At 41.4% G+C, this 14,643-nt stretch overlaps 1 protein-coding gene across 9 annotated transcripts in view; it reads left to right on the top strand.

Annotated features, from left to right (window-relative positions):
- Window positions 1-14,643, top strand: part of DNAI3 (dynein axonemal intermediate chain 3) — a 120,689-nt gene that overhangs the window by 8,603 nt on the left and 97,443 nt on the right. For 8 of the 9 annotated variants that reach the window (XR_011565826.1, XM_070786196.1, XM_070786193.1 and 5 more), the window contains exons 1-3: window positions 634-794; window positions 10,201-10,279; window positions 10,682-10,720. Coding sequence is in view for 8 of the 9 variants with exons in the window: in XM_070786196.1 (XP_070642297.1) it covers window positions 10,216-10,279; window positions 10,682-10,720 (103 nt within the window). In the remaining variant the exon portion in view is untranslated. Of the gene's footprint in view, window positions 1-633; window positions 795-10,200; window positions 10,280-10,681; window positions 10,721-14,643 lie in introns of those variants that run through there. The other variant, XM_070786191.1, reaches the window with a different exon arrangement.

Below are 14,643 nucleotides of genomic sequence, written 5' to 3'. Positions count from 1 at the left end.
GGGAGGGCGAGTAACAGATGAACTTTACCGTATGGATCCCTTTGGAGCCATAATTATAGATAAAATGAATCTTGGTGTAGCTGAGGGATTTAATCAACTTCCCCTGGAGATTCATACTTTCATTTTGGCTCACACTCTGTACAAAAGTCGTTTTGGCAAGAATTAAATGTAAAACGTGAAAAGTTCCAGGACACCGCGAAACCCGATCGAGCCGTATTTTTTTCCTTCAGACGGAAATCTAGGCAGGTTCCAGGGAGGGCCTCAGGTCGCAGCTGGGGAGGCAGAGCAGCAGCCCTAAATCTTCACATCGTCCTTCGTTCCCTGATGCTAGAGACCTCACCCTAGAACCGTTCTCTTTTGGGTACGGCTGCTCTGCGTACGACGAAGCATGGATCAAGCCTTGCAGTCCTGGAGTTAGGCCAGGTTGCAGCTCTCTACACTTTCAAACTGCACATCTCCTTCCTTACTGGTGGGAAACTTGCGGGCCTCCCTTCGGGTCAGGTTGAGTGACGTCATCACCATAGCAACCAATCACAAATCTGCTCTGAAAGAGACCGGAGGGAGCGGGCATTGTATTGGTGAGGCCGTTTTGTCAATCTCAGCAGAGGACCAGCCTCTTTTCTCTTAGCAACGGATGCGTCAGGGTAACAGTTTGCTGGGGGAACTAGACTTTGTGTTCTTGGGACTTGCTTTTCTGAGAGAGGAGAGTCAAACTCTCATCTCCAGCTCCCGAAGGAATTTTTCTCCAGGGTATTGCGAAGAGGCTTCTTTTCCCTTCAGTTTAGCAGTATCAGGTAAGGGAAGCTCTAAGTGGGAAAGGAGGTTTTGAAAACCAGTCAGTATTTTACTCACTCTTTCAAGGGCATTAGGAACACTCGCTGTGCCAGCGATGTACCAGACATGGTGAAGACTACATAAATCTACAAAACTTTCTCTGCTTTCAAAGAACTTCCAGGCTAGCCAGGGGACAAAAATAATAATGAGAGAGCAGTTAACGACATTCTGAGAACCTTGAGGGCCGGTACCTGTACACAGGTTTTATATTCCCAGTGCTTTCACATTGCCTGGAACATAGTAGAAACCCAATAATTACTGCGTGGATGGATAGATGGATGAAAAGGAAAACAGCATGATCCTGGTATAGCAGATCAAAGAAGAAATGATTAATGTGGATTGAAGTGATTAGATGTCTTCAGGACTTAAGAAAGGGCTTTAGTAGATGGCATGAAGAAGGTAAACAGAGGAACACTAGCTCTTTGAAAGTAAGGGCCTTGTCTTCTTCCTCTGTTGACTTCCAGAACCTGATTGATGTTCAATAATTTCTCTTTCCCCACGGTGTATTCTGAATGCTGAATGCACTTACAGCAATCCTTCAGGCAGCTCTGAGTTTGAGGCTCTTGGCTTTGCAGAAGCCTGGCATAATTAACTAGGCTGCAGTGTGATTAGAAAGTATCAAGGAAAACAGGATTATATTAGCCTGAGTGAGAAAGTTGCAGAGGTTTCAGAGAGAAGGTTGAATTGAGCCTATAAGAATGAGTAAGATTTCAGCAAGCAGAGATGTGCATCATATGGAAGATGGGGGGTGGGGAGGGCAGGGCATTTTCACTCTCTGTTTAGAGAATGGATAGTAATTCTATGAGGCCAGAGTAGAACTAGAAGAATAGGTGTAGTGAGGCTGGCTGCGAAGGGGGTTAAAAGTGATGCTTACAATTTGGACTCCCTCCTGCTTTGCTGGTCTTCAGACCTCAAGTGTAAGACTGCCTCATAGTAATTTTAAAAATGCAGAGTCCCAGGCTCACCCAGATCTTCAGAATCACAGTGGGAGTCCAGGAAACTTGCATTTCAAATGAATTCTATTTCTATACTACTGGAGGAGAATTGGAGAAGGAAATGGCAACCCACTCCAGTATTCTTGCCTGGAAAATCCCATGGATGGAGGAGCCTGGTAGGCTACAGTCCATGGGGTTCCAAAGAGTCGGACATGACTGAGCGACTTCACTTTCACTGGAGGAGAATGCTCTGTGGCTGATAGAAACCCACTTTATATTCCCTAGTATACAGGGAAGTGGCTTGTTAAGATCTGCATTTTAGGCAAAACCAATACAATATTGTAAAGTAATTAGCCTCCAATTAAACAAATAAATTTATATTTTAAAAACTTACAACCTTACAAATCAATTGTGCGGAACAAATGAAATGATCAATAAAAAAGTCTCAGGAAAAAAAAAAAAGATCTGCATTTTAGAAAGAGCACTCTGAAGGCCTGCCCTGTGGGACTGTTCTGGTTGGAACAGAGGCGGGGAGTAAGTTAAATGTTCATGATCTACTTGGTCTAGTGGCAGGGTAGGGGAAGAGGAACCTGTGGACAGAAAAAAAAATTGCATGTTTATTTTGACTAACCACTAATTGAAATGCATTCATTGGTAACAAACCACAGTAGTACTCACGGGACCTGTGACTTTGTCATCAAAAGATACTATACACCTTTTCATATAATATCATGGATGTAATATTATTTATGCTCACCACTTCTTCAAAATTAAGGCAGTCATTAGAACCACTGCTAGATCTTATTTAATATATTAATAAAGAAGCACACAAATTATTATATCATAATTTTGAAAATAATTTGATAACTGTATTTCAGTATAATGTATTCCTTGCAATCCCATGTTTTTGTTTGATGCATGGGCTTCACCAGGCTGCCAAAGGGGTTTATGGCACAAGATAGGAACTCCTGATATAGGAGGACATGTTGAAGGCCTAAACCAGAGGATGCTATAGGACAGGAAAGCTTGGAATTCAGGAGATAGACCAAAGGGAGAAGTCATGAGTTAGCATCTACTTAAATAAGTAAATATCTGATCTTGGAAATAAATGGAAGTAGGTTAGAAGGGGAGAAATGAGAAGACTAACACATATTATAGAAACAGTTATCTCTGGAGGGTGGGTTGCACTTCTCCAAAGATGGCAGAAGAGCCCAGGAGAACCTTGAAGCTTAATCATCAGGATCTTGGTAGAGACTGACCAAGAAGCAGCAGTTTTTGGAGACATACTTATAAGACTCCCAAGATGTTAGTCTTGGATCTTATTCTAAATCTCTATTTTTTAACAAAAGTGAAAGTGATGGAGGCAAACGTGATGAACTTACATATACTTTGGGAAGATAAAAGAGGATAAAGAGGCTGGTGGTCATCTATATAAGGTCAGATAATTGAAGAAGTCTTAAGGAAGTAATACTTTCATAGAAAGACACTAGGTGAAGATGAAGTTCCAGTGCTACAGGTTTTCTTAGAATTAAAAATCTCGTGAATGGCTGTGAGCCACGCAGGCATACATGTAACAGATGGGAATGTGTAAACAGGTATGTGCAATACAGCAGAATAAATTGAAGAGAGGAAGCTAACAACTGTTTACATCGCTGTATTATGTCAGTTATAATTCATGTCACTTATCCCTTCATTTGCAGTTGTTACCTTCCTGAAGCTTCATAGAAAAACACAGTCCCAGGCAAATCTTTAGTTTGGAACCAAGTCATGGACAGCTCTGAATGCAATGCTCCTCATTATCAGTGGAGTACCGTCACAGGTTTTGAATGTGAACTGTTGCACAGAGCATTTACCTGGTACAGTTTTCCCTCATTATCTAGGGCAGGGTTTTTTTTTTCAGGCTTCCACATAGATACCAAAATCCAAGGGTGCTTTTATAAAATGGTGTATTATTTGCAAAACCTAAGCACATCCTCCTGTATACTTTAAATCATCTCTAAATTACTTTTAATACCTAATACAATGTAAATAATAGTTCAGTTCAGTCGTTCAGTCATGTCCAACTCTTTGCGACCCCATGAATCGCAGCACGCCAGGCCTCCCTGTCCATCACCAACTCCCGGAGTTGACTCAACTCATGTCCATTGAGTCAGTGATGCCATCCAACCATCTCATCCCCTGTCGTCCCCTTCTCCTCCTGCCCCCAATCCCTCCCAGCATTAGGGTCTTTTCCAATGAGTCAACTCTTCTTATGAGGTGGCCAAAGTATTGGAGTTCAGCTTTAGCATCAGTCCTTCCAATGAACACCCAGGGCTAATCTCCTTTAGAATGGACTGGTTGGATCTCCTTGCAGTCCAAGGGACTCTCAAGAGTCTTCTCCAACACCATAGTTCAAAAGCATCAATTCTTCAGTGCTCAGCTTTCTTTATAGTCCAACTCTCACATCCATACATGACCACTGGAAAAACCATGCTCTTGATTAGATGGACCTTTGTTGGCAAAGTAATGTCTCTGCTTTTGAATATGCTATCTAGGTTGGTCATAACTTTCCTTCCACGGAGTAAGCGTCTTTTAATTTCATGGCTGTAATCACCATCTGCAGTGATTTTGGAGCCCAGAAAAATAGTCTGACACTGTTTCCACTGTTTCCCCATCTATTTCCCATGAAGTGATGGGACCAGATGCCATGATCTTAGTTTTCTGAATGTTGAGCTTTAAGCCAACTTTTTCACTTGCCTCTTTCACTTTCATCAAGAGGCTCTTTAGTTCCTCTTCACTTTCTGCCATAAGGGTGGTGTCATCTGCATATCTGAGGTGATTGATATTTCTCCTGGCAATCTTGATTCCAGCTTGTGCTTCTTCCAGCCCAGTGTTTCTCATGATGTACTCTGCAGAGAAGTTAACTAAGCAGGGTGACAATATACAGCCTTGACGTACTCCTTTTTCTATTTGGAACCAGTCTGTTGTTCCATGTCCAGTTCTAACTGTTGCTTCCTGACCTGCATACAGGTTTCTCAAGAGGCAGGTCAGGTGTCAGAGCATGGCAAATTCAAGTTTTGCTTTTTGGAACTTTCTGGAATTTCTTTCCTCAATGTTGTTGATCTGAGTTGGGTTGAATCCAAGACTGTGGAACCCGCAGCTATGGAGGAGGGTCCACTGTACTCACTTCTTTTGTCACTCCCAATTGTCTTTTGCTGTCATTGTGGAAGGTAGAAAATGTGTCCTTTGGTACACTGGTAGCAAAAAGGCATTCTGGAATGAGTGAGTTAATTTACAAAGCAAATTGATAGTTTTAATATCAAAAATACTTAAATGGAATTCTTAAATATTTATAAGTATTATCTTTCATAAATTCTGTTTTTAAATTCAATCAGCTATGGTGGCTTTGAAAACCAATTGTAGTACAAACCTCTGGGGTAGACATAATCTTTATTTTAGGTATTTAGCAGAATATCTCTTCTGCTACTCTTAATCATGATGAATTTACTTCCGTTGGGAACAGGAAAAATATGGTGAGCATTTCAGAGTAATTTTAGTAAGGTGATATCTGTATTGAAAGTTTTTCATGACCTTGAAGTAGTCAATTTAATGAGAGAATTTTGGAAAATATAATATAGCACATTCACTACACAAAATATGCTGTTAGTTTTATGAAAAAATTTAGTAAGACCTGCTGTAATTTACAGAGAAGGTAATCGCACCCCACTCCAGTACTCTTGCCTGGAGAATCCCATGAACGGAGGAGCCTGGAGGGCTGCAGTCCATGGGGTCGCTAAGAGTCAGACACGACTGAGTGACTTCACTTTCACGCATTGGAGAAGGAAACAGCAACCCACTCCAGTGTTCTTGCCTGGAGAATCCCAGGGACGGGGGAGCCTGGTGGGCTGCCGTCTGTGGGGTCACACAGAGTTGGACACGACTGAAGTGACTTAGCAGCAGCAGCAGCTGTAATTTAGGGCTTCCCAGGTGGCTCAGTGGTAAAGAACCCACCTGCCAATGCAGGAGATACAAGAGACCAGTATTCCCTTTCCTACCAAGGACGCAAGGGATCAACAGACTAGCTAAAAAATGTTTCCTAAGGCCCTAATAGGCTTCTCTGGTGGCTCAGACAGTAAAGAATCTGCTTACAATGCAGAAGACACGGGTTCAATTCCTGGTTCAGGAAAATCCCCTGGACAAGGAAACTGAAACCCACTCCAGTATTCTTGCCTGAAAGTCCCAGGGACAGAGGAGCCTGGAGGGCTACAGTGTGTGGAGTCACAAAGAGTTGGACATGAGTGAGCGACTGAGCACACCCATGCACATTTAATAGCAACATTTGAAAAGAACTGGGCACATATAATTGATTTGAACTTTCTTGGGATGGTTTATGTTAAGCTGAGACCTATACAGTCAAGTAGCACCTGCCTGGAACCCATGATTATTTTACTACATGTGGCAAAGAAGAATTAAATTTGTAGGTGAACTTAAAATTGCTAATCAGTTGACCTCAAAAGAGAGAGATCATCCTTTACTATTGAGGTGAGTCCAAGGTAATCACCAGGGTTCTTAAAAGTGGAAGAGAGAGGAGGAAGAGAAGGTAAGAATATTCTATGCGAGAAGGACTTAAACCCACCATCGCTGGTTTTGAAGATGGAGGCAGAGGGCCCACAAGCCAAGGAATGCTAGAGTCCTCCAGTAGTAGGAAAAGGCAAGGAGATGAATTCTCCCCTAGAACCTGTAGAAAGGATGGAAATGTTGGTTCATTTCCTTGTTGACACATTGATTTTAGCCAGACTTTGAAACTATAGAACTGTGAGATAAAGTTTTATTGCTTTAAGACACTAAGTTTGTGATAACTGTTTTAGCAGCAATAGAACACTAATACAGCATGCATACAGCTTATTCACAGAAAAAAACAAGAGTGAAACCGTTAATCGCTCAGTCATGTCCACCCCATTGACAGTAGCCCGAAAGGCTCCTCTGTCCATGGAATTCTCCAGGCAGGAATACTGGAGTGGATAGCTATTCCCTTCTCCAAGGGATCTTCCCAACCCAGGGATCGAACATGGGTCTCCTGCTTTGCAAGCAGATTCTTTACCATGTGAGCCACCAGGGAAGTTATTCACAGTTTAGGCAAAAGCTTTTTTTTTTTTTTTTAGACTGAAATTTCATAAGCTAAGAATAGAAGAAGGGAAGGAAAGACCAAGGAATCATTAACAATTTTTCTTGGTACGTATACTGTGCCAGTTACAGAGGTCACGATAGGAAAGAAAGTGAACCTCCATCCTCTCAGTATATAGTCTATTTCACATGCCCCAGATTGAACTCCCAATCTTCCCTTTCAAAACTATTCTTCCCGGGGAATCCCCATCTCAATAAACAGCAAACCTATGCTTTCAGTTCTTAAGGCAAAACTCACTAAAGTCATCCTTGATTTCTTTATTTCTTTCTTTCAGAACCTGCATCCAAGTCATCAGCAAATATACTATGGGTTCTACAAAATCTATCCTGAATCCAGTCACTTTTTCCACGCCACTCTCACCTCCCTGATCTAAACTGCCACCATCTCCTTCTTGGATAATTGACTGTCTTTTAATTGGATTCTCTACTTCAGTTCTTTCTTTGCTATAGTCTTGGCATCACAGCAGCCACAGTGATTCTCAAAATGTGAATCAAGTCAAGTGAAGTAACTTCCCAGCTCAAAACCGTCCAAAGCTCCCTACCTCGTTCACAGTGAAACCCAAAGTCCTTCTCCATGACCTAGCCTTCTTGTGGTACATTATATAATTGCCCCCAACTATCCACCTCCCTTATAGGAGGATCATACATTCTGACCCATGTTCTGTATTATGGCTTGGAAGCATACATTACTAACATAGAAGCATACATTCTTACCCCCTTATCAGGATTGACTGTGTGATTTGTTTGAGCCAATGGAATGTAAGCAGAAAAAAAGGACAGTGTACCAGTGCCAAGGAGAAGAGTTAGAAAGCATTACTCGATTTTATTAGCTCTCACTTTTTCTTCTGCCGCAAAAGTAGTATGTGTCAAATAGGCACTGCTCCTTCAGCCTGTGTCCCAGAAAAAGACTGGAAGCAGCATCTCACCCCAGCCATAATACAGAACATGGGAAGAAAGAAATGTTTGCTGTTGCATGTTACTGAGCATTTGTTTCTACAGCAAAGGACATTTGTTTCTACAGCAAAACTGACTGTTAATATAGCTCCATTACTTCTCCAACCAACTTCAGGTCCTAGTCTTCCCCTCAGTCTCTCTGCTCCAACCATCATGACCTTCTTGTGTTTTCCTAAAGCGCCACGCAAACACTTGCCCCAGAACCATTACACCTACCATTCCCTCCACCTGGAAATACCCTTTCTTCCCGGGATACCTGCATTTCCAGCTCCCTCCCTTCTCCTGGGACTTTGCTCCAATGTTGCTTAAGTGAGGTCTCCCTGCGTGCACCCTCTCTCCTCCTACACCCCCCTCTGCTTTTCCTTTTCTCCATAATAGTTATCATCATTTGAGGGACTGATTATTTTGTTCTTTTCTTTGCTGTCTCTTTCCCCACTAGAGCATAAGCTCTATCAGGGCAGGAGTTTTGCCTATTTTTTCACAGCTGTATTCCTAATACTTAGGAAAGCATCTGGCACATTATAGTCACTCAGTAAATATTTGTGAAATAGTGTGTGTGTGGGGGGGGTGGGGGTGTATCCACATGTCAGGTGAGTTTGGGTGACCTTCACAAAGTTTCTGTGTCCTTTAAGTCAAATATAGCTGGGATAGAATATAGAGATGGGTACATTGATAAAAAATCTTCTGAGAAAAAGACTAGGTCCAACATGTGAAATTACACTTAGGCTGGAAAGTAGGATGGAGGAGACTCAACAGGCGGAAATAGTGGGTCAGAACCATCCATTGCACAATAATTTGCCTAAGGCCACTAAGCTGGTAGAAGGGTCTGTTTTTAAACCCTGCTGGTCAAACTCCTGAAATCACATCTTATCCATCTAACAAGATGGGTCAGAGCTGATCATTGAGAGGACAGGGATTTAGTGTCATGGCAATGACCTTGGACATGTTATATCCTGTCAAAATTGTTGAGTAATTCCACAGAAAACTTTTCTCAGGTATTCTCTGAGAGTGCAAATAAAGACAGTGGTTACATGTACACATTCTAGGACAAAAGTACTATTTAAATTTTGTTGTTGTTCAGTCTAAGTGGTGTCTGTACTTTGCAACCCCATAGACTGCAGTACGCCAGGCTTCACCATCTCCCAGAGTTTTCTCAGTCTCACGTCCATTGAGTCAATGATGCCATCCAACGACCTCATCCTCTGTCACCCCTTTCTCCTCTTGCCCTCAAACTTTCCCAGCATCAGAGTTTTTTCCAATGAGTCAGCTCTTCGCATCAGGTGGCCCAAGTATTGGAGCTTCAGTTTTAACATCAGTCCTTCCAGTGAATATTCAGGGTTGATTTCCTTTAGGATTAACTGGCTTTCTCTCCTTGCAGTTCAAGGGACTCTCAAGAGTCTTCTCCAACACCACAATTGAAAAGTATCAATTCTTCAGTGCTCAGCCTTCTTTATGGTTCATCTCTTACATCCCTACTTGACTACTAGAAAAATCATAGCTTTGACTATATGGATCTTTGTCGGCAAAGTGACATCTCTGCTTTTTAATATGCTGTCTAGGTGGATTTATATTATTCAAAAATCATGCATATATATACACATTGTGAGTCTGTGCCTGCCTATGGACTTTAAGCCTGTGTTTGTAGCTGGGACACCTGCCAGGCACAGGGCAGCACAGAGCAGCTTCCTAAAATGGAAACAGTAGCAGGAGGCAGGGGATCCAATGTCCTCTTTTGTGCTTCCATGGCAAGATCTGTGGCAGAAACCTTGATGTATCTCTTGCCAAAACTTCAGCTTCAGCTGAATGGCTCCCCTGGAATAGCAAGATCTCACTAGGAAGACTGTTGTTGCAATAAACTTTTGCTCACAAAACACCCATCTGTGAAGATACATGTTGATTTGCTGTCGTTGCTTGGAGAATCCAGGGACGGGGGAGCCTGGTGGGCTGCCGTCTATGGGGTCACACAGAGTCGGACACGACTGAAGTGACTTAGCAGCAGCAGTTGCTAAGTCATGTCCAACTCTTGTGACACCATGGACCGTAGCCCACCAGGATCCTCTGTCCTTGGAATCCTGCAGGCAAGAATACTACAGTGGGTTGACATTTCTTTCTCCAGGGTATCTTCCCCACCCAGAGATTGAATCTGTGTCTCCTGTACTGGCAGGCAGATTCTTTACTAGTAAACCACTAGAGAAACCCACATAATGATTTAGCCAAAGACAAAACTTAGGAAATATATTCTTACGTTTATTAGATGATAATACTTATTATTTGAAACTATAAATGATGCTAATGATATCCTCTCTTTATGCAGCTGAAAATCTGAGCCATGGCTCCAAAACCTCAAAAACGAAAGAGAACAAAACATGCCAAAACCAAAATGACATTACCTGGTAGGACTGTTTTTTCATTTATGGGATTTTTATGGATTTAGTATTTGTACATCTGTTAGCAGCCAAAACATTCATGGTATTATCTCTCAAACAGTTTTTGCTGTCATAAAGTCAAACGCAAGTGGAATTCAAAATATGGGGATTTATTATTATTTTTATTCATATCATTATAATATCAACTAAATATCATGTAATAAATGACATAAATGTTATAGTAAATGTATCATTATGAGATTATTCTGTGAGAAAGACAATTATTCAGTTTCTATTTGATTATTAATACATAGCTTAAGTCTTCATTGTGTATTTGCTTTTCTGCTTTATGTTTTAAGATTTGGTAGAAGACTAAGATACATATCTGATTCAAAAATGTAAATTTAACATCATTTTATTATATTCTAGTTAGTGAAGAAGCAGAACCCTTGAATATGGAGAGCATGGGTAAGTGGAAATACAATTCAGAATCCATGTCCCCAGTTCTGCAACATTTTAATATGCGATAAGCAAGGGAGAATACTATAAATTGAAATTTGAACAAAATGTGCATGTACTAAAAGTACATCATGTTATTTAGAATATAAAATAAAATGTTTTGAAGAAAGATTAAAAGAGTGGAAGAGAGAATTTCAAACTGAACAGTCTCTTAAAAATTTAACATCCTATGATTATTGAGACCTTTTGTAACTATAGAGTGTGTTATTTATTTTTTAACAATAAAGTTGTTGCTTTTTATAATAATATTTTTCAAACTCTGGCTCATGGGCAACATATATCTGTACGTCATGTTCAGTTCAGTTCAGTTCAGTCGCTCAGTCGTGTTCGACTCTTTGCAACCCCATGAATCGCAGCACACCAGGCCTCCCTGTCCATCACCAACTCCCGGAGTTCACTCAAACTCAAGTCCATCGAGTCGGTGATGCCATCCAGCCATCTCATCCTCTGTCGTCCCCTTCTCCTCCTGCCCCCAATCCCTCCCAACATCAGAGTCTTTTCCAGTGAGTCAACTCTTTGCATGAGGTAGCCAAAGTATTGGAGTTTCAGCTTTAGCATCAGTCCTTCCAATGAACACCCAGGGCTGATCTCCTTTAGAATGGACTGGTTGGATCTCCTTGCAGTCCAAGGGACTCTCAAGAATCTTCTCCAATACCACAGTTCAAAAGCATCAATTCTTCAGTGCTCAGCTTTCTTTATAGTCCAACTCTCACATCCATACATGACCACAGGAAAAACCATAGCCTTGACTAGATGGACCTTTGTTGGCAAAGTAATGTCTCTGCTTTTGAATATGCTATCTAGGTTGGTCATAACTTTCCTTCCAAGGAGTATGCGTCTTTTAATTTCATGGCTGCAATCACCATCTGCAGTGATTTTGGAGCCCAGAAAAATAAAGTCTGACACTGTTTCCACTGTTTCCCCATCTGTTTGCCATGAAGTGATGGGACCGGATGCCATGATCTTCGTTTTCTGAATGTTGAGCTTTAAGCCAACTTTTTCACTCTCCTTTTCCACTTTCATCAAGAGGCTTTTTAGTTCCTCTTCACTTTCTGCCATAAACGTGGTGTCATCTGCATATCTGAGGTTATTGATATTTCTCCCAGAAATCTTGATTCCAGCTTGTGCTTCTTTCAGCCCAGCGTTTCTCATGATGTATTCTGCATAGAAGTTAACTAAGCAGGGTGATAATATACAGCCTTGACGTACTCCTTTTCCTATTTAGAACCAATCTGTTGTTCTATGTCCAGTTCTAACTGTTGCTTCCTGACCTGCATATAGGTTTCTCAAGAGGCAGGTCAGGTGGTCTGGTATTCCCATCTCTTGAAGAATTTTCCACAGTTTATTATGATCCACACAGTCAAAGGCTTTGGCATAGTCAATAAAGCAGAAATAGATGTTTTTCTGGAACTCTCTTGCTTTTTCAATGATCCAGTGGATGTAGGGTTCTATTATTTCAAGGAAAGAAGCTGATTTTTAAGCAAATAAACTATAACTTAAACAACCAAACTGATGTTGTTCCTACTTTTAGAGGCTAAATAATCTTATTCTAACAACTTTTATTTTTGTCATTGTTGAAATTTTCTCTTAGAGTTTTCTTAGATGATGTAGTTCATGTTTAGAAACAGGGAAACACATATATTGTTGATTCACTAACATTGAACTCACAGCCAACAACACTGTAATTCAGGCCTGACTGATGTTTATCTAATAATACACATGTTTTCTTATAAAGTACATCACAGCCTTCTTGCACTTAGGAACACTAGACAGCACTTTAGCTGTAAGCTCAGGGACCATTTTAAACAGGCAAATCATCAATACAAAGCAGAAAAAATGTGGCACCACATCAACAGTAGAAAGGACACTGCAGTTTGAGGGCAAGTAGAAGACGGTAGAGCCTCCTTGGCCACGTGCACTTTGGGTAACTCACATTTTTTGCCACCTTAAAGCAAGTCCACTAGTGAATGTGAAAGTGCCACAACCATTGATCTTGGGTTACAAATGCATTTTAGAAAGTGAATTTGCAAGTACAAAATGTGAGGACGGAGCATATTTATTTGTTTGTGCATTCATATCCTATTCACACACACACCCATGCTGACTCGCCCTTGTGTGTGCTCGCTACCTCTCACCCTCTCTCTTCTCCCTCCCTCCTATACTTCTCTCCTCCATCTCTCCCTTTCTTTATCTCTCTCTGTTTCTTTCTTGCACACCCACAAGCTTCAGGGGAACAGAAACTCTTGTTTACTCCTGTATCCCAATGCCTATCTTGATACAGAATAAACACTCAATAAATATTTGTTGATTGATTGAGTGAATGAGTAAATTGCTTTCCCTATTCTTCCTTTCTAATAGACCAGCAGCACTCCTGCCCTCCTTAGTCTTGTGTTCTATCTCTCACCCAGTTTTCTCCTGGGTAGCACTTGTCACCATTTGTCCTTATTTGTTTCTGAGTGTGTTTATATGCTTAACATCTGTCTCCCCCTCTAGATTGTATGCCCTAGCACTAGCACCATGTTTTTCACATACTAGGTGCTCAGTAAATATTTTCTGACTAAATAATTATTAACTAGTAAGCAGATCCATGACTTTGCATGCATGCACGCATGTTTCTTTAAGGAAGAAAAAAGAAATTTCAGCACTTTGTAGTGAGAGTTGAGGGGTTTGATTTAGCATCCCTTTGTCCTACAACCTCTCTCTCTCTACTCTCTACTCCCAGACTCCCTTGCTGTGGGCTCCTTGTAATTGCCAACTGTCACTCAAGGCTTGGGGCTGTCATGCTGCTTGAGAGTAGGATTCCGTTTCCGACCAAGGACCAAGGGATCAACAGACTAGCTAAAAAATGTCTCCTAAGGCTCTAACAGCCTTCCTTGGTGGCTCAGACAGTAAATAATCTGCTTGCAATGCAGGAGACACAGGTTCAATCCCTGGGTGGGGAAGATGCCCTGAAGAAGGAAATGGCAAGCCACTCCAGTACTCTTGCCTGGAGAATCTCATGGACAGAGGAGCTTGGCAGGCTAAATCCATGGGGTTGCAAGAGTTGGACACTACTTAACAACTAAATCACCACCACCAAGGCCCTAACAGGCAATATCTGGAGGTTTCTAGAGATGATGTGTGATTTTTCCACATAATTAACATTTATTGAGCTTTGTGTCAGGAATACTTCTCTCATCCCTTTAGCCCTAGGAAGTTAGCGTTACTGTGGCCATTAGAAGATGGAGCTGCTGTGACTCCCAAAAGTTAAATAATTTACCCAAATTATGTGTCACAGTTTAATACAGGTTAGAACATCCATGGTATATTAATGGCTTATGGCCACTGTAAGAAGTCACCACAAATTTATTATTGTACAGTTTTGGAAATTAGGACTCTGAAATTGCTTTCCCTGGGGTAAAATCAAATTGTTGGTAGGGCTGGTTCTTCTGGAGTCTCTGAAGGGATAGTCTGTTCTCTTACCTTTCCCACCTAAAGGCTCTCAGTGTTAATTGACTCTTGGCCCCTTCCTCTGTCTTCAAAACCAGCAGCGTATCATCTTCTAATCTTTCTCTGACTTTGACCTCTGCCTCCCTGTCACTTCTCCTTGATATTGACCCTCCAGCCTTCCTCTTATAAGGACACTTGTGATTTCACGTGACCCACCTCAGACACCCAATAACTTTCTCACCTCAAGATCCTTAACTTACTCACACCTGCAAGTCTCTTTTGTCATGTAAGGCAACACGTTCACAGGTTTAGGGAATTAGGATATGGCTGTCTTTGGGTGAAGTATTACTCTGTTTACCACAAGAGATTAAGAGCACAGCTTTTGGAATTAGACAGATGTGGTTTGAATCATAATTCTGCCACTTAATGACTGTGTGGCCACA

Source organism: Bos indicus, chromosome 3 (genome assembly GCF_029378745.1).
Source record: "Bos indicus isolate NIAB-ARS_2022 breed Sahiwal x Tharparkar chromosome 3, NIAB-ARS_B.indTharparkar_mat_pri_1.0, whole genome shotgun sequence".
NCBI classification, from domain to species: Eukaryota; Metazoa; Chordata; class Mammalia; order Artiodactyla; family Bovidae; genus Bos; species Bos indicus.
The sequence above is the reverse complement of the archived record's forward strand: the minus strand, read 5'-3'. Positions and strand labels throughout refer to the sequence as shown.